The sequence below is a fragment of the Mesoplodon bidens genome (assembly GCF_964165515.1).
Source record: "Mesoplodon bidens genome assembly, chromosome: 19".
In the NCBI taxonomy this organism is placed as follows: Eukaryota; Metazoa; Chordata; class Mammalia; order Artiodactyla; family Ziphiidae; genus Mesoplodon; species Mesoplodon bidens.
The window spans coordinates 9477379-9498356 of NC_138179.1; the positions used below are offsets into that span (position 1 = coordinate 9477379).

Sequence of the window (20978 nt, forward strand, 5' to 3'; positions counted from 1 at the left end):
AAGCAAAAGGTTTAGAAAGAAAAAAATTAGATTTTATTCAAGATAAGCAAAGGATGAGAGTGAATCATCAAGTAAAACCATTCAAAGTCACTTCACAGATATTTTTCCAAGGAACCCACCAGTGAAAGCCCAAAGAACCAGGAATAAGTTACATATGCCACATTTTTACTTTCATGAAAACAAGAAGCAAATAAACTGCTACTAAGAATATATTCCTTCAAGAGAAGGAAGCCATAAGATTCACTGCAGGGTCAGTACAGGTTCAACTCAGTTCCACGGCCTCTATAAGAAATCGTGTCCAGAATCATCTCCCAAGAAAAGCAAGTCTAAAGAATGCTCTATATGGTAGTTTTTACTGTGCTGGTAGTCTCATTCTTTAGAAACTTGTACTCTGCCAACAGAAAAGTGAGCCTTCAGCTATCTGAGCACTCAGTTCCCTAGTCTTTGCCTAAACAGTATTTTTTGAACGTACAACAACACAGAGGGAGAAGAGTAACTTAAGGGCAAACAAGAAAAACTGAGGACGTATGTATGCTGTGAAACATGTACTTTAAGCTAAATAACCATAGTTAAAAAATATATTGCCAAAACCCACTCTACGTATCTTGATTCTTATTTATCCCATATCAAGTATAAGTGTGGAATCTTTTCTTATGTATCTCCAAATTCCTGACTGAAATCATTTCCAATAAATTGTTGGTGGTCAAGAGATGCACGCAAAATTTAAATGTCAATAATTTTTCAGCGAGAAATTACTTTTTATAACTGCTTGGGCATTATCAAAATATAACTTAAAAACCTTTCTTTGTAATCATCTAAATTAAACAAGTAATTCTTTTTTAAGGCACAAATCCAGAAGTGGCAAAACCACCATAAATTTAGCATATGGGACCACATTCGCCTAAAGGGCGTTAGGAAATGCAGATAGAAGCTGATGTTACGGCCAGGGTGAAATGGACATGGGCCTAGGCCAGAGGCCCTTGCGTGCCAGGTCACTCTTTACAGGCTTGAGGGAAGGCGTGGAGGCTTCCAGGGCTGCCACTTGGGGAGCTCAGTGCAACCGCTATTTATTAACCTGTAAGGAACCGTCTCAGTATTTTAGCAACTGATGCAGCTGTACCAGAACGAACTGGCTGAACAGCAGCTCTGCTCGCAGCTTTCTATAAATGCAACTTGATAAAAATGGTAGATTACGGGCACACTGCTTTAGTTTATTATAAAAGAAAAACAATTCCCAGAGACACAATATACAACATTCTAACTCCTAAATCCTTTTGCTACTCTAAAAATACTCTTCTGAGACTAAACACTCTTTACAACCCCCAGTCTGCTCAGCCCACAAGACAACCCAACTCCTTGGCTCCCGCGTGCAGAGGTCAGGGGTTCCAACCACCATGGCCATGGCCAACACAGTGAAACCACTCTCTGAAGTGGCTGAGCCCTTTGAGAAAAATTTAAATAGCGCTAACTCAATCTAAATAAATAGTGAAAGGACTGTTTCTGCCCCTAAGATTAAATCCCACACATCTGATGCTCAAGCTCAGGTCTTCCTGTCATCACTTGACACCTGGAAGGTCCAGTAAAATATTCACCGATTTGTTAATCCTAAGAGTGCTACTTGTGATCCAGATGAGTCAAAATAAACGGTCAGGATATCTTCTAAAAAGCCCATGATGGCCCTTTTGGCTGTGTCGCCAGCCAGTGCCTGGACACTGCTTATGTGCTCCAGGGCTGTTCTGACCATCTGGTCTCTTTCCTGCGGGCTGTTGGGTGCTCCAGTGTCATCTCTCTCTGTTCCTGATTTTAAAAACTGTAGGATATAGGACTGGACCATGTCCCCATTCAATTCAAGGGTTTCTTTGATGCAGGACAGGTCTGAGGCACTGGCCAAGCTCAAGAGGTGAATCAGTGCCTGGCAGATTTGGGTCCGTAGGCTAGCACAGTACTTGAATTCCAGAAAGTCTGTGGTGTCTTCGCTCTTCTGTAAGGCAGTGACCAATGCATTCCAGATCTGAGCGTACTGGTCAACAGACCCGTAGTGCTCTCTCTTGCCCGGGACGGAAAGGGCAGCGGCAGATCTGATGCGCACTTTGAAGTTCTTGCATGACGTCACAACTGATGTCAGGGCGTTGTAGGCCTGGGAGGTCCACAGGGCTGTTCCTAGAAAGAATCCACAGTCATTAAAGCAAATGGAGGTTTAAAAGTAAGTGGGGTGAGGGCCTCCCTGGTGGTGCAGTGGTTGAGAGTCCGCCTGCCGATGCAGGGGATACGGGTTCGTGCCCCGGTCTGGGAGGATCCCATATGCCGCGGAGCGGCTGGGCCCGTGAGCCATGGCCGCTGAGCCTGTGCGTCCGGAGCCTGTGCTCCGCAACGGGAGAGGCCACAACAGTGAGAGGCCCGCATACCGCAAAAAAAAAAAAAAAAAGTAAGTGGGGTGAGAGGGGTAGAAGGAAGCACATACACTAGTGCTCAAGTTAGTCATTTTATGTTTTCATTTAATTCTCACAATAATCCTACAAGATCGGGGTGGTGAGTGACTATGGGACCCTAGGTAAGTGGCCAAGTACCGGCTCCCAAAGCTCTCCCTTTCTCTAGATGAGCACGACATGTGCTCAGGACCTCTGCTACCCTGAATAGGAACTTTGGTGACTTAGAAAGAGGCTCCTTCGCTGGGAAGATGCTCGTCTGAGTGGGTAAGGCTTGGTGGGAGGAGCAGGGACTGAACTGCAGCCCCAGCTGTCCTCTCGGCTGGGTGCCTCTGAGCAGTGCACAAAGTGCACAACTGTATGCCCAGCCCTGCTCATGCTGGCAAAAAGCCATTTCATCACCCAGATTAGCACCCAGACCCTGCTCTGGACAAAGCAAGTCATGCAGTTAATTGCAAAGAAAAAGAAAATGCTGTCTAGGCAGTGACTGGGGCACAGAGGACTCGGATTAACCGAAGGCTCTATTTTCTAATCCTGAGAAGATGATGCCTGGATTCCTGGCTCCTCTCGCTTCCCGCTGGCCCCGGGAAATCAGCCAGCTTTATTCCTCGTCAGAGTTACCACTTACTCCATTTCGGGAGTTCTCAGTCCTCAAGGTCGGCAGCAGAGTAGAAGGCAGCTTCCCTAACGCTCCCAGCCCTTCCCAACATCTCTGATGTCTCTGAAGACAGGCAGCAGATACCCAGCTTCCATGAGCTCCAACCCCAAAGGTGACTTCAGGCTGCTTCCAAGGTGGAAAAAGCCACGAGGCTACACCTCCACTGGTGCCCGGCTGACTGGCCCCTGGACGCCCTTGGCAGTAAAGGGGAGCAGGGCCAGATTTCCCTAACGTGCTGCAGGCTCTGCCGGTCCAGACCGGCTTCACCTCTCCAGGAACACACACTGAGGTTTCAATCTTGTCACAGAGACAAATACGTAAGGTAAATGCTGGCAATTCAAGCGACTGGGATTAGCAGGCTGCGATCCAGACACCCAAGCAGCTGTCAGCCACTGATGATATATCAAGGTGAGAGCACGTCATTACTCAGAGGCAGATCCCTATGCAGCATTCCACTTCAGTACCAAGGGCGCATATGGAATTTCCAATTTATACCCTCCTTCTCCCAGGTCTGTTTTCCCCTTTACTTTTTTCTTGATTGTTAAAATGACAGATGCTCACTGTAAAAAACTTAGAAAGTGAAAGCAGATAAAATCCTACTCATCATCCCATTCAGAGGCAACCACTGTTAATAATTAGACTCATTTCTTTTCAGTCTTTTTTCTATCCATTTACTGAGATCGTACTGTAGAAACAATGTTCATATCCTGTTTTAATTTGCTTAACATCAGAAGTATTTTCCCAGATTACCAAAAACTTTTTGTAAACATAATTTTAAGTGGCAACAAAGTATCTCTCTGAATATATATACCATGATTTATCTCACCTTTTCCCTAAACTGGGGTGTTCAGTATGTTTCCATTTTTTAAAGCATTATGAATAAAACTGTGGCTTTACTAACAATGCACACTGGTGTGTGCTGTCCAAAGAGGCCCTCCATCAGAGAGAAGAGGGAGACGTTCTTACCTAAGGGAAGAGCAGAATTTTTAAATACATTTCCCATTGCGTAACAAGCATTCCATCGGACTTTCATGGCAGCCTCAATTAGAACAGTAGAAATTAGGGCCTGGATAGCCTCCTCAATGATTTCAGCAAATCTGGGTTTTTCTATATGAGATGGTTGCAGAAAGTGAAGCAAATTTCCAAGGGCCCGGACTGCATTGCTTTTTACCTAGAATCAAACGTAAAACATGCTGAAGACTTGTGTCAGAAAGTATAATTTCCACTTAAAAAACCCAGGAGGCCCAAGACATCTTAAAGCAAGAGAGATAATGAAAAATGCAGCCTGTAAAGGTGCAAGTTCTTAGAACTCGGCAAGGTCTTGTGTGGTTAACGTCCTGAGCCATCAGAGAGGTGAGGTTCTGCAGAGCTCCTCGCCCTGATTTTTTTAATGTTAGACTGGACTTCAGAGAGGTCCATTTTCCTTGTTGTACAGAGATGGTGTGCAAGGCCCAGGGGCAACAGGACACTGGTGGTTTGCAGCAAGGCTTGGAGAAAAAGCTAGGTTTCATAATTCCAGTCAATACTTTTCTACTAGGTAAGTCTCAACCTTCGCAGCATACTAGAATCATCTGGGAAGCTTTCCTTTTTAAAAACCAATTCTGACTAAATTAGCCTGATGTAGGGCTTCCCAGAACCACTGTACTAAATTAAGCACTTGCTATCAGTCAGGTGCTATGCTAGGTGCTATTAAAAAAAGGCAACTTGTCAATGGAACAGGATAGAAAGCCCAGAGATAAACCCACGCACATATGGTCACCTTATCTTTGAAAAAGGAGGCAAGAATATACAATGGAGAAAAGACAGCCTCTTCAATAAGTGGTGCTGGGAAAACTGAACAGCTACATGTAAAAGAATGAAATGAGAACACTCCCTAACACCATACACAAAAATAAACTCAAAATGGATTAAAGACCTAAATGTAAGGCCAGACACTATCAAACTCTTAGAGGAAAACACAGGCAGAACACTCTGTGACATAAATCACAGCAAGATCCTTTTTGACCCACCTCCTAGAGGAATGGAAATAAAAACAAAAATAAACAAATGGGACCTAATGAAACTTCAAAGCTTTTGCACAGCAAAGGAAACCATAAACAAGACCAAAAGACACCCCTCAGAATGGGAGAAAATATTTGCAAACGAAGCAACTGACAAAGGATTAATCTCCAAAATTTACAAGCAGCTCATGCAGCTCAATATTAAAAAAAACAAACAACCCAATCCAAAAATGGGCAGAAGACCTAAACAGACATTTCTCCAAAGAAGATATACAGACTGCCAACAAACACATGAAAGGATGCTCAACATCATTAATCATTAGAGAAATGCAAATCAAAACTATAATGAGGTATCACCTCACACCAGTCAGAATGGCCATCATCAAAAAATCTACAAACAATAAATGTTGGAGAGGGTGTGGAGAAAAGGGAACCTTCTTGCACTGTTGGTGTGAATGTGAATTGATACAGCCACTATGGAGAACAGTATGGAGGTTCCTTAAAAAACTAAAAACAGAACTACCATATGACCCAGCATTCCCACTACTGGGCATATACCCTGAGAAAACCATAATTCAAAAAGAGTCATGTACCACAATGTTCATTGCAGCACTATTTACAATAGCCAGGACATGGAAGCAACCTAAGTGTCCATGGACAGACGAATGGATAAAGAAGGTGTGGCACATATATACAATGGAATATTACTCAGCCATAAAAAGAAATGAAATTGAGTTATTTGTAGTGAGGTGGATGGACCCAGAGACTGTCATACAGAGTGAAGTAAGTCAGAAAGAGAAAAACAAATACTATATGCTAACACATATACATGGAATCTAAAAAAAAAGGTTCTGAAGAACCTATGGGCAGGACAGGAATAAAGATGCAGATGTAGAGAATGGACCTGAGGACACGGGGAGGGGGAAGGGTAAGCTGGGACGAAGTGAGAGAGTGGCATGGACATATATACACTACCAAACGTAAAACAGGTAGCTAGTGGGAAGCAGCCGTATAGCACAGGGAGATCAGCTCCCTGCTTTGTGACCACCTAGAGGGGTGGGATAGGGAGGGTGGGAGGGAGACGCAAGAGCGAGGAGAAATGGGGATAAGTGTATATGTATAGCTGATTCACTTTGTTATACAGCAGTAATTAGCACACCACTGTAAAGCAATTATAGTCCAATAAACATGTTAAGAAAAAAAAAAGGCATCTTGGAATCCAATGAGGTATATGTAACGACTTCCATGTTACAGAAGAAATTCACCTTCTAGAAGTTAAATAATGCACCAAAGGTCATTCAGCTAGTAACCGGCAAGCCAGGATTTGAACCATGTCTGCCTGACCCTAAAGCTTAGGTCTACATTTTTTAAACTTAATAGTGTAACAGGGAATGTTCAAAGCCAAGCTGCTCATCTTTCTGACTTGTCTATTCTACTTAAAGATTTTTGGAAAAAACCAGCTACATGGACATATCATGGAGTAGTCTTACAAAGGGCACTGACGGGCTGCCCTGCTGACGCAGTGGTTAAGAATCCGCCTGCCGATGCAGGGGACACAGGTTCGAGCCCTAGTCCGGGAAGATCCCACATGCCGTGGAGCAACTAAGCCCGTGTGCCACAACTACTGAGCCTGCGCTCTGGAGCCCACGAGCCACAACTACTGAAGCCCGTGTGCCTAGAGCCCGTGCTCTGCAACAAGAGAAGCCACGACAATGAGAAGCCTGTGCACCACAACGAAGAGTAGCCCCCGCTCACCGCAACTAGAGAAAGCCCGCGCACAGCGACAAGCACCCAACGCAGCCAAAAATAAATAAGTAAAGTAAATAAATAAAATAAATAAATTAAAAAATAAAATAAAATAAACGGCACTGATATTTTTCATGAGACAGGAAAGAAACTGTGCAAGTGTGGAGTATACACTACATACCCTGAGTACACCCTCAATCTCCTTTGAACAGGGATAAATTTGGTGGGATAAAACTATAATACACTAAGTATCTAACTGAAAAATATTAGGTTTTGCTGTCAGTCTACCTTGTCTTTATCCTTGGATGCCTCTATAGCTGATCGCAGCATCTTCAAGAGCAGGAGGCCAGAGAACTCTTCCTGGAAACTTGGGTCTGGTGTTTCCCTGTCCCACCCAAAGCAGGCAAAACATGTTAAAAGGTAAAGCCCAGTTAAATATAGACATGTACAAATTATATTCACTCAGTATAACTATAAAAACAGCTCCACAAATCTGTTCAGATCATACCAAGAACTTACAGTTTATACCTTTTGACCTAGTAGGTCCACATTCTTTTGGATGTAACCAAAAAGAATATCTCAAAATGGGGAGATTTCATGCACAAAAATGTTCAATGCATACAAAAGCCTAAAATAACATGAATGTTCACTTACAGGGTAATGGTGAAATAATCATCACATAGTGATGACTGTGTAATAATAAATACCAATTTATAAAAAGTCAGTAGAAATCAGGAGAATGCTTATACATGTTATACGTTAGAGTTAAATGACAAAAAGCAAGATACTTGTGTATGAATAAAGCAGTCGCCTCTGGGGAGGGAAACTAGGGGATTAAGGTAGGAGAAAGGCTTTATACTGCATACCCCTTTGTACTGTTTGAATTCTTTTTTTAACCTGTGAATATATTACTTAAAAAAATACAAACATAATATTTAAAAAGTAGGGCAACCATTACTAAGGTTTTGGTTTTATAATAGGGCTCAAAGATATCCTCTTGGGACCTTAGGCTTGGAAGTCACCCAGGAGAAATGAGCTGAGTCACCTACATGTTGACAATCAGAGTGTCTGTCAGGTTGCCTAGGGACCAGGCTGCTTTGGCCCGGACATTAAGAGACTTGTCTTGAAGTGACATCAATATTGCATTTGCTGTGTCTGCAACAAATATGACGTCCTGTAAGATAAACAAAACAAAACACTGCAGTCACTTTAGGAGTTCACACTGCTACCTTGAAAATTCTCAAATTTATTTGCAGATAAAGCTGTAAGCCTTTACCACAAATCTCTATTTGGAAATCAAAATTCATTTACTCAATCTGTTTACTCTTCTTCTTATATATTACAATTTGGACACTCACTAAAATCCCAGGGGAAGGTCTCCCACGATTCTGGTACGTGCCATGCACACCCAAGGAGCCTACAGATTTTGCTCTTGTGAACATCTTATAACCTGGCCTGAGACAACTGTCTATGAATTCTGAGCTTGGCTTGATCTCCACCTCAGGAAGAGATGTGGACAATGAAACACATTTCCGAAACACATTTCCAAAACACATCCTGTTCATTTGCACACTTCTCAGAGAGATAAAGGTCACAAGTAAGAGTGAAGGAGAAATTTATTTCCTTCTTAGTGAAAACTCTATTAGCTTTCTAAATTATTAGTATTGTATGGTAATGTCCCATTTCATTTTTTCCAGTTATCCATTGATTTAAATATTTACTGCTCTAGGGTCCTGGCCAGTGCGCAAAATAGTTAAAAACAAATGAACTACAGGCAGTAGCGTATTTTAGTAGCAATTAAGGAAACCAGATTACAAAGCAATTTCCTTTACTGTCCAACTCAGGAGCTCTATATCCACCAAAGAGAGTAAGAAAATGGACTGTAAAGAGGCGCAGTGGAGCTACACGGGCTCACTCTGACCTGTCTGAGACAAGGAAAAAGCACGTAGACCCCAAGGGCCCGAGAGGTCGCAGCTTTCACTAAACGGTTCTTGCTGTCGTTCAGCCCCAGCAGCATGGTGATGCACAGGATCTGCCTGTCACTCTGCAATGAGAAAGGTTGGCCAAGGAAAAGTGCGAATGAAACAGCCATGAGCCGATGCCTTCGACAAGTGACTGTGACACACCTGTGTTGAACCCACATTCAGGAGTTGACCACAACTGAGCCCTTGAGGCTAACTTGGCAGAGAACAAAGGTTCAACTCAGATCGAATTATCATCTGAGTACCCACTCGGGGCAGGGGTACACACAGCATCGTGATTACATGTAACCTCTACCATCGTGAGTCAGGTCACTTTATTCTCCTATTTTAGTCAAGCTGCCTTCCTTACAAAAACTAATTTACATAAATAAGAATGGATGCAAATGCCATTAAGGATTAAAGGAAGTAGCAGTCTGACCACTATGTGTGTTGGGCACCAAGCTATGCGTTTTCACATGCTTCATGTTACTACTCACGTCATTTACATTTTATAGGTGATAAAACTAACTTTTAGAGAAGTTAAGATAACCAAAGGGCTAGAAGTTAGAAGAGCTGAGGTTTAAACCAGCTAGGATTGAAATCCAAAGAGCTATAGGACCTTCTAACTTTTGGATTTGAAATCTTTCTGAAATCTGACTTCAAAGCCTCTGCGTTCACTTCTCTCTCCCTGCCTTCTAAGCACAGGGAGTAAAAGCTCCTCTGAGACATTAAGATTTCAGTGCTGCTCCCCACTGCCCTCACCCTACACTCAAAGAGAACATGCACCTTTTCCTCAGAGATAATGCTGAATACTGGTTCAAAATGAAAAGCAGTTAAAATCAAACTCAAGCTCTCGTGCTCAGAGTCACAAATTAAAGATGATAAAACACCCCTAAGGTTACCAGCAGATTGCTGAAGGCTTCCGGCAAGATGGAAGACAGGGCATCACAGGCGCTCGCCTGCAGAGTCGGATGCTCTGAATTCTGCAGGGCTCTGGGTAAAGGACCGTTCAGCATCACAGTCCAGAACATCAGCACCTGGAAGAGAGGCACAGTTACAACTGCAGCCCAAGAGACAACAGTGGAACCAGTTCGATGCTAAGACTACCACTAGTAACCACAGGGATGAAAAGTTTTTCCTTAACGTAGTAGCTTTACTATAAATACTTTTCCTAGTACTTCTTCCACAGCAATGAAAGGAACTTTAGAAAACAACTAATTAAACGCTTCCATTTCATTCATTAGGAAACTACAGTCTGGTACAGTCAGGCAGCAGGAGTGATGATAATAATGGGGAGGAAGATGAAGATGAGGATAGCAGTAACAGCAGCAGCAGCTGTTTTTCAGAGAGCTTCCCATACGCCAGGCATTGTTCTAAGTGTTTTACACATATCTACTCATTTTAATCTTCAGCCCAACTAAATGAAGAATATATCCTTAACTCCATTTTCACACCAGGAAACTGAGGCAGAGAGAGAGAACGTAACTTGCTAGTGGGCAGCAGAGCTGGTTGAGAATCAGATCAAATGACACCCAGCCAGGGCTCTTTCAAACCTCGAGGGCACAAGGGTCGGGGGTCCCAGAGCAGCCCAGAGGCCATGTGCCGGAGTGCAAGGAGCACGGGATCCAGAGCAGGAGCTGGGGTGGAGTTAGCCCTTCAGCTTCTGCTTCCTGTCTCCGCAGCCTCAGGCAAGTCACTGAACCGGTCTAAGCTTTGGTTCCTCTTCAGTAAAACAGGACAAAGAGATCTACTTGGAAGAGTTTGTGTGATAATAAAATGTAAGACTGTGTAAAGTCCCTAGCACACTGCCGGGTTTACAGTGGAGATTCTTAAATTGAACAACAGGCTCTGTTGTCAGCACTTTGAAGAATTTTCTCACTTCAATGCCCCTCAAGGTAGGCCTCTGCAGAGTATCTTTAACAGCCTCCTTCCCATGCTTTATAAAAACCCTGGGATTTCATGCCCCACGTGCAAATCTGTCTGGGGATTTGGTGTCTCCATTTCCTGCCTCGTGGACTTAGTCCTCAGTTTTGCCATGCACTCACACACCAATTCTTTCACCCCACAATCCTAGCTCCTGGACACCCAATCTGGGTCCTCCTGCCCCAAACCAGAAGAATGTGGACAGGTGTGGTGGCCAGCCTCCAAGATGGCCCACAATGATTCTCACCTCCTCATGTTCAGGAGGCCATCCCCTCCCACACTGACTAAGGCTGACCTGTGTAACTAATGGGGTATTGTGGGAATGACAGTGCAGAACTTCTGAAACTAGGTTATAAAAATCCTACAGCTCAGTTTTGCTCACTCTCGATTCATTTGCTATAAGGGAGGCCAGCTGCCTTGTCAGGAGAACACTTGAGCAGCCCTCTGGAGAGGTCCTCATGGGAAGGAACTCAGTGAGATCTGCCATCAGCCAGCACTAACTTGCAAGGTGTGTGAGTGACCGGGCCACCTTGGAAGGAGCTCCTCCAACCCCCGTCAAATTCGGCTGTGACCGCAGTCCCTGCCAGCACCCTGGGTGCAGCCTCATGAGACCTGAGCCAGAACCATCAGGTAAGCTGCCCTCAATTCCTGGTCCACAGAAACTATGTGAGAGAATAAAGGTAGGATATGGTTTTAAGCTGCAAAGCGTTTAGGGTAATTTATCACTCAACAGATTAGTAATACAGAAAGTATATCTCTTTTTTACATATGAAACAACACTTCAGTACGAACAGTTAAGAGCCTTGCTCAGGGCTTCCCTGGTGGCGCAGTGGTTAAGAACCCGCCTGCCAACGCAGGAGACACGGGTTCGAGCCCTGGTCTGGGAGGATCCCACATGCCACGGAGCAACTAAGCCCGTGCGCCACAACTACCGAGCCTCTGCTCTAGAGGCCGCGAGCCACGATTACTGAGCCTGCGCGCCTAGAGCCCGTGCTCTGCAACAAGAGAAGCCACTGCTATGAGAAGCCCGCGCACCGCAATAAAGAGTAGCCCCTGCTCAGTGCAACTAGAGAAAGCCTGTGTGCAGCAACAAAGACCCAACGCAGCCAAAAATAAAAATAAATAAATTTATTAAAAAAAAAGAAAAAAAAAGTCTTGCTCAAAGTCACTTGGAACAAGGGGAGAAGTCTGGATTAAAGCCAGGTCTGTCTGATGGCAAAGCACAACTCACCTCCCTGCAAACAGTGACATTTCAGTTTTAGTGGCAGTCTAGGGAAGGGACTAGAGCTAGACATTCTTTTTTTGAAATTTATTTATTTTTGGCTGCATTGGGTCTTCGTTGCTGCACACGGGCTTTCTCTAGTTGCGGCAAGTGGGGGCGTCTCGTGGTGGCTTCTCTTGTTGCGGAGCACGGGCTCTAGGCGCGTGGGCTTCAGTAGTTGTGGTGCACGGGCTCAGTAGTAGTGGCTCACGGGCTCTAGAGTGCAGGCTCAGTAGTTGTGGCACATGGGCTTAGTTGTTCCGCGGCATGTGGGATCTTCCCGGACCAGGGCTTGAACCTGTGTCCCCTGCATTGGCAGGAAGATTCTTAACCACTGTGCCACCAGGGGAGCCCAAGCTAGACATTCTTAATTCTAGCATTCCATCTAGGGTGATGGAAATTGTGAAGAGAAAAAGGATAGGCAGGATGCGGGCAGAGGGAGGAAACATCCCTAATGTTGAGCTGATTTGGTTTTTGGCACTAAGTAGCAGGGTTATTTTATGGGCTCACATGTTCCTCCTCCAAAGAATGACTGGCACAATGTGGGGCAACACACACAAGCTCAGACCACAGAAATGAACGGGAATAAGTGGGAGGGGCCTGGCAGGGAGGGGCTAAGGGAATTAAGACTCACTGAGCATCTACTATTTGCCAGAGTCTTCACATCTCATTCAATCTTCCAAAAGTCCAATGAGTTAAGGACTTTTACTCTTCTTTACAACAAAGAAACTACGCTCAGAGTCACATATTCATTAAGTGGTTTAATCCCATGCCTTCTGATTCCAAATCTTGGGCTCTTCCCACCATTCTAGTCTGTCTCTTGGGCACACTGTGCAACCAAAGTAGGTTTTGTGGGGAAAAAAACCCCCCAAAAAACTGGTTCTTCCATTGCTGGCTGTATGTTACACATACTCTTACCACACACTAAATTGCAAATAAACTGAAATGCAAATAAAACCTATTCATCCTAGACTATAAACCATAATTTCTGATATTGGAAGAAACCATACTCTCTATGTCGCTTTATCACTGAGCCTCAAAATAAAACTGACTGAAGCACTAAGAAAAGAGAAAACCATGAATATACATTTACTTACCAAGGTGAGTGGCACTCTCTGATCAGGTGCTATGGAAGAATCTGGTTTATACTGTTGTATTAAGCCTGTACCCAGTTCTTCCAGAAGCTGCCAAGATAAAAGAAATAGATTATCAGAGATGAATATTAGAACCATGGAGGTAAAAAGCCACTTCAGTTTGGAGATTACCTCAAATCAAGGGGAAAAGTAATTTCCAACTGATTTTCTTTCTTTTCTCAGTAACTGCTATCTTAGAGGCATTCTTTCCAGGAGCAAAATCACCAAGTATATATTGTTAATTTATTACCAAATCAATTCTTTGGGTTTACATGTAGAGCTGAAAATAGAGGAATGTATTGATATCCCTTCCCTACCTGAAACCTCCTAAAGAAACTCAGAATTGATGGACATGCAGCAGAGGGAAGAACATAAAAGGAAGAGAAGAAAAAAGCACACAGCTTTTTTCTTCTTCTTTAAAATTGGGGTATAGCTGCTGTACAATGTTGTGTCAGTTTCCACTGTACAACGAAGCAAATCATCTATAGGTATCCATATATCTCTTCCCTCCTGGATACCCCTCCCACCCACCCCCATCCACCCATCTAGGTCACCACAGAGCACCAAGCTGTGCTCCCTGAAGCACAGGGCTTTTAATGAAAATTACCTTTGCTCCATGAAGCTGGACAGACGGATCTGCCTCCCCCAGGCACTTGCAAATCACCTCTCCAAGCTCCATCAAGTAGACCTGAGTCATTGAAAAGTAGCCCCTTGCCAGATGAGCCAACACCTGCAAAGGAAACAGGGGATTAACCCCAAGACCTGAATGCAGGACTGCAATATCCAGAAGTGTTTCAATATTTCAGAAATCACTCACACTCAAAAAGGGGATGAAATCTGATGTTAATGAAATGAAGAACAACCATAATCTTCAATTAAGTATATCATAAAATATTATGGTGCTTTATAATTTACAAAATGTGTTTCATTTAGATTATCAATATTATCACACTTAAGCCTGGGAACAATTTATCTACTGGTAGGCATTTATTGAGTATTTCAGCTGAAGAAACTAAGACTGAAAAAGTTAAAGGTTAAAGAGGTTAAAGGACATGTTCAATATTAACCAGATAATTAGCAGACCCTAGGACCAAAAAACAAATACTTTAATCTAGGGTGTACAGAAAAGACAAATACTTTAATATTTTTAAAATATTACAGAAAAACAAATACTTTAGGGTGGTTTTCTTCCTCTGAAGGAGCAAATACTTTGTTGGCTCTAAGCAGATATAATACCAAAGAGAAGTTTATAGAAAATTAAACATTTATTTAACTTTCAGATGCAGAAATCAAAGATTAACTCTACGACTTCTTTCAGAATTATTATATAATCTTATACTGACCTGCCATATAATACCTGAGGTGACTAAAATGGCTTGCAACAAAAGGGGACGAATGTGATGCTTTACAACCAATCCCCCCCCACCTACTCCCCCCAAACAAAACAACAAACAAAGCATTCACACCTGAAGTGTGAATTCACATACAACTCCTGCTAACACCAATGACACACGGCTTGGTTTGACCTTCTTTTCACAGGCTTACTCCTCAGGAAGTAATCACCCCATGAAGAAAGAATGATGACTTCCACTTCAGAGATGAGGAAATGAAACCTCCTACCTGTAAGGCCTCCAGTCGCAAGGGGAATGGCTCATAGGTGCTTCCTCCTGTGGAGCCAGCATCGCTACCTGAACAGGCATCTTCCTTGGGCAGAACAACAATGGAAATGCAGAGTCGGATGAGCCAGCAGGGATCTGAAGACGCCTTTGGTGAGCTAAGTGCGGCCTCTTCCAGAAAGGGTCCTGAAGGGGCTTTCTTCCACCAATCAGGAGGACTGACGTGAGGAGTGGCTGAATTGCTATTGCTGAGTCCAGAAGAACAGGGCTGTTGTAAAAGTAGCTGGACTTCAGGTAGAGGTGCGTGAGTGGACACTATGGCCCCCAATAGTGTGAGACTGGACACACGAACATTAACATCTGTCAAAGGAATCAAAAAGAAACTATCACCACAGGAATGGTTACCATAAGGATCATAACTATCCCTGCAGGCAATTAAGAATTATGGCTTCTTTGTTTAACCTGAATCTAATTAAACCTCTAGACCTAACTTCCAGTTTATGGGACAGAAGTGTAAATTAACACTGTAAAGAAAATACCCAACAAACTGAGAGTAGGGCTTCCCTGGTGGCGCAGTGGTTGGGAGTCCGCCTGCCGATGCAGGGGACATGGGTTCGTGCCCCAGTCCAGGAAGATCCCACATGCCGCGGAGCAGCTGGGCCCGTGAGCCATGGCCGCTGAGCCTGCGCGTCCAGAGCCTGTGCTCCGCAACGGGAGAGGCCACAACAGTGAGAGGCCCGCGTACCGCAAAAAAAAAAAAAAAAAAAAACTGAGACTATACGACATACTATAAGACAACTGGCTTGGACCCTTCCAAAATCAGTGTCATAGAAGAAAGAAAAAGGGCCACAGACTACTAGAGTCAAAAAGACTAAAGTGAGGAGGCAGGACAAGATGGCACAGTAGGAAGATGCTGGGCTCTCTCCTCCCACGGACAGGAAAATTACAACTGCATAGACAGCAACTATCTCTGAGAATGACCTGAAAGACTAGCAGAGAAGATTTTCCGTAACTAGAGATAAAAGGAAAAAAAAAGCCACATTGAGACAAGTAGGAGGGGCAGAGACACGGTCTGGCAGGGACCTACACCCCCAGTGCTGTGGACCACAGACAGGAGGGATTTCACAGCCTCAGAGGTCGGCTCTGAACCCCACATTGGGCTCCCCAGCCCAGGGGACATGCATCAGGAAGATGAACCCCCATAATGTCTGGCTTTGGAAACCAGCAGGGCTTACATCCAAGAGAGAGCCAGAGGGCTGCAGAGAATCTACTCTAAAAGGCTGTGCACAAAAGCTCACTCACTCCAGGTCCTGGCACACAGACAGCAGTTTGAAAAGTGCCTGATCATATGGCAAGGAGATTCATTGACTAATAGACTCATTGACTAATATTAAGGCGTGTCACCAAGAGGTACTGAGGAGCTGGCAAGTGCCACTTAAAAAATTTTTTTCTTTGTCTCCCTTTCTACCTAGGTGTCCAGGCACTGGCAGTCACCAGTTTTTTTTTTTTTTTGGCTGCACCACACAGCTTGCAGGATCCCAGTTCTCTGACCAGGGATCCAACCCAGGCCACAGCAGTGAAAGCACTGAGTCCTAACCACTGGACTGCCAAGGAATTCCCAGGCGGTCACCAGTTCTAACTCTCCCCATCTTATTTACTAGCATCACTCAACCCACCCTGGGTTCACCTGTGGATTCCACCCAGCTAGTGCTAATCTAATGCAGTCCCCAATTACAGCCAGCTGCACTGGGAACCAACTCCACCCCCTAGCACACCTGCAGAGAGCATGGTCCAGCCACCAACAAAAGGGCACATGAAACCCACACAGGAGACACTCCTGGAGCACCTAGCTCTGGTGACCAGGGGGGACCATACTACTGGGCCTCACAGGACACCTTCTATACTTAGCCACTCTATCAAGAACAGGAAATGTAGCTGATCTACCTAATACATAGAAACAGAGGGTTAGGCAAAATGAGGAGACAAAGAAATATGTCCCAAATGAAAGAACAGGACTAAACCTCAGAAAAAGAACTAAATGTGATGGAGATAAGCAATCTTCCAGATAAAGTGTTCAAACTAATGGTCATAAAAATGCTCTCTGAACTCAGGAGAAGAATGGAAGGTCACAGTGAGAACTTCTACAAAGAGACAGAAAACATAAAAAAGAACCAATCAGAGCTGAATAAAATAACAAAAATGAGAAATACACTAGAGGAAACCAAATGCAGATTAGATGATACAGAACAGATTAGCAATCTGGAAGACAGGCTAATGAAAATCATCCAAATGGAAAAGCAAAAAGAAAAAAGAAACAAGAAAAATGAGGATAGTTTAAGCGACCTCTATGACAACATCAAGTGTACTAACATTCACATTATAGGGGTCCCAGAAGGAGAAGAGAGAGGGACAGGGACAGAAAATCTCTTTGAAGAAATAATGGCTGAAAACTTTCCGAACCTGGCAAAGGAAACATACATCCAAGTCCAGAAATCACAAAAAGTCCCAAACAAGATGAACCCCAAAAGACCCACACCAAGACACATTATAATTAAAGTCAAAAGCTAAATAGAGGGCTTCCCTGGTGGCACAGTGGTTAAGAATCTGCCTGCCAATGCAAGGGACACGAGTTCGAGCCCTGGCCCAAGTAGATCCCACATGCCGCAGAGCAACTAAGCTCATGTGCCACAACTACTGAGCCTGTGCTCTAGAGCCCACAGGCCACAACTACTGAGCCCATGTGCCACAACCACTGAAGCCTGCATGCCTAGAGCTCGTGCTCCGCAACAAGAGAAGCCACCGCAATGAGAAGCCTGCGCACCGCAACGAAGAGTAGCCCCCACTCACTGCAACTAGAGAAAGCCTGCGCATAGCAACAAAGACCCAACACAGCCAAAACTAACTAACTAAATAAATAAATTTATTTTTAAAAAAAGTTAAATAGAGAATCTTAAAAGCAGCAAGAGAAAAACAACTAGTTACATATGGAGGAGCCCCAGAAGATGATCAGCTGACTTTTCAGCAGAAACTTTACATACCAGAAGGGAGTGGCACAAGATATTCAAAGTACTGAAAGAAAGAAAAACCCTTACAACCAAGAATATTCCCTCTGGCAAGGCTCTCATTCAGAACTGAAGGAGAGATAAAGCGTTTCCCAGACAAGCAAAAACTAAAGCAATTCATCACCACTAAACTGACCTAACAAGAAATGTTAAAGGGACCTCTTTAAACAGAAAACACAAAACTGTAAGTAGAAATATAAAAATTATGAAAGAAAAAAAATCTCACTATAAAAGCAAACATATAGTAAAAGTAGTGGATCAACCACCTATATAGGTACTATGAAGGTTAAAACACGAAAGTAGTAAAATCCTATATATCTACAATAATTAGTTAAGAGATACACAAAACAGAAAGATGTTAAAGATGACATCAAAAACATAAAACATGGGGGTAGGGAGTAAATATGTAGTGCTTTTAGAATGTGCTCAAACATAAGCGACCATTAACTTAAATAGACTGCTGTATACCAGGTTGTTATCTAATAACCTCACAGTAACTACAAATCATAAAACAATACTAGAAAAACTCAAAAAACAAAGAGAAAGGAATATAGTAAGTCCCCTACATATGAACCTTCAAGTTGTGAAATTTCAAAGATGCAAACATGGGTTCCATCAATGTCAGGCGTGAGTAAAATAGCAGCTTGCCCTCCATCTCCTAGCTGACAATCCTTCAGCTCTACCATCTCCCACCTCCACTCCCTCCTCCAGTCAGTAACTCTTCTTGCCTGTTCACTCGATGCCAGCCCCTGTAGGCCAGCCATTATACTGTACTACTGTACTTTTCAAAGTACTGTAAGATTAAAAATGTTTCATTTTTTGTGCTTGTTTTTTATGTATTAATATTATAAACCTATTACAGTACAGTACTATATAGCCAATTGTGTTAGTTGTGTACCTAGGCTAATTGTCTGACTTATGATCAAATTGGACTTACAAACGTGTTCTCAGAACGGAACTCGTTCGTATGTAGGGGTCTTACTGTACAAACGTAACACTCAAGAAAGTTGTTAAATCACAAGAGAGCAAGAGAAGAGGAAAGGAACAGAGAAAACGACAAAAATAACCAGAAAACAATTAACGAAAAGGCAGTAAGTACATAACCATCAAAGGTTACTTTAGGGCTTCCCTGGTGGCGCAGTGGTTGACAATCTGCCTGCTAATGCAGGGGACACGGGTTCGAGCCCTGGTCTGGGAAGATCCCACATGCCGCGGAGCGACTAGGCCCGTGAGCCACAACTACTGAGCCTGCGCGTCTGGAGCCTATGCTCCGCAACAGGAGAGGCCGAGATAGTGAGAGGCGTGCACACTGCGATGAAGAGTGGCCCCCGCTCGCCGCAACTGGTGAATGCCCTCGCACAGAAACGAAGACCCAACACAGCCAAAAGTAAATAAATAAATTTTTAAAAAAAGTTACTTTAAATGAAAATGGACTAAATGCTCCAATCAAAAGACATAAGGTGGCTGAATGGATAAAAAAGCAAGACCCATATATATGCTACCTACAAGAGACTCACTTCAGATTTAAAGACACACAGAAATTGAAAGTGAGAGGATGGAAAAAGATATTCCATGCAAATGAAAGTGAAAAGAAAGCTGAGGTAGTAATATTTATATCAGACAAAATAGACTTTACATGTACCACAATGTTCACTGCAGCACTATTTACAATAGCCAGGACATGGAAGCAACCTAAGTGTCTGTCGACAGATGAATGGATAAAGAAGATGTGGCACATATATACAATGGAATATTACTCAGCCATAAAAAGAAATGAAATTGAGTTATCTGTAGTGAGGTGGATGGACCTAGAGTCTGTCATACACAGTGAAGTTAAGTCAGAAAGATAAGAACAAATACCATATGCTAACGCATATATATGGAATCTAAAAAAAAAAAAGGTTCTAATGAACCTCGGGGCAGGACAGGAATAAAGACGCAGATGTAGAGAGGACACGGGGAGGGGGAAGGGTAAGCTGGGATGAAGTGAGAGAGGAGCACTGACATATATACACTACCAAATGTAAAACTGATGGCTAGTGGGAAGCAGCTGCATAGCACAGGGAGATCAGCTCGGTGCTTTGTGACCAGCTAGAGGGGTGGGATAGGGAGGGTAGGAGAGAGACACAAGAGGGAGGGGATATGGGAATATATGTATACATATCGCTGATTCACTTTGTTATACAGCAGAAACTAACACAACATTGTAAAGCAATTATACTCCAATAAAGATGTTAAAAAAAATAGACTTTAAATCGAAGACTGTAACAAAAGACAAAAAAGTGCATCACATAATGATAAAGAGATCAATCCAACAAGAAGATTAAACACTTGTAAATGTATGTGCACCCCACATAGGAACAGGTAAACACATAAAGCAAATATTAACAGACATGAGGAGATACTGACAGTAATATAATAATAGTAAGGACTTTAACACCCCACTTATATCAATGGATAGATCAGCCATACAGAAGGAAACAATGTGTTTAAGGAAGCACTGGCCTTAAAGGACACATTATACTACCCTGACTTAACAGAGATATATAGAGAGAGAACATTCCACCCAAAACCAGCAGGATACACATTCCTTTCAAGTGCACGTGGAACATTCTCCAGGATAGATCACATGTTAGGCCACAAAACAAGTCTCGATAAATTTAAGAAGACTAAAATCATATCAAGCATCTTTTCAGACCAAAATCCTATGAGACTAGAAATCAACTATAAGATAAAAAACTGGAAAAAACACAAACAAGTGGAGTCTAAACAACATGCTACTAAACAACCAATAGGTCACTGAAAAAAAAATCAAAGAGGAAATAAAAAAACACATTGAGACAAATGAAAATGGAAACACAGTGTTTCAGAATCTGTAGGGCACAACAAAGGCAGTTCTTAGAGGGAAGTTTGTAGCAATAGGGCCTACTGCAGGAAACAAGAAAAACCTCAAATAAACAATCTAACCTCATACCTAAAGGAAACTAAGAAAAGAAAAACAAAACTCAAAGGGGAAAATAAGGATCAGAGTGGAAATAGATGAAATAGATACTAAAAAAAAAAAAATCAATGAAACTAAAGTTGGTTCTCTGAAAAGATAAACAGAATTGATAAATCTTCAGCCAGACTCATCAAGAAAAATAGAGAGAGGGCCCATATCAATAAAATCAGAAATGAAAGAGGAGATACAAC

At 43.0% G+C, this 20978-nt stretch overlaps 1 protein-coding gene across 3 annotated transcripts in view; it reads right to left on the reverse strand.

Moving 5' to 3' along the window:
* Window positions 1-20978, reverse strand: part of HEATR6 (HEAT repeat containing 6) — a 62514-nt gene that overhangs the window by 18017 nt on the left and 23519 nt on the right. For 2 of the 3 annotated variants that reach the window (XR_014014073.1, XM_081220538.1), the window contains exons 12-20: window positions 14729-15084; window positions 13716-13838; window positions 13073-13159; window positions 9694-9828; window positions 8752-8874; window positions 7880-8004; window positions 7119-7215; window positions 4051-4255; window positions 1593-2160 (exon numbers count right to left, since the gene is read on the reverse strand). Coding sequence is in view for 2 of the 3 variants with exons in the window: in XM_081220538.1 (XP_081076664.1) it covers window positions 1593-2160; window positions 4051-4255; window positions 7119-7215; window positions 7880-8004; window positions 8752-8874; window positions 9694-9828; window positions 13073-13159; window positions 13716-13838; window positions 14729-15084 (1819 nt within the window). In the remaining variant the exon portion in view is untranslated. Of the gene's footprint in view, window positions 1-10; window positions 2161-4050; window positions 4256-7118; window positions 7216-7879; window positions 8005-8751; window positions 8875-9693; window positions 9829-13072; window positions 13160-13715; window positions 13839-14728; window positions 15085-20978 lie in introns of those variants that run through there. The other variant, XM_081220537.1, reaches the window with a different exon arrangement.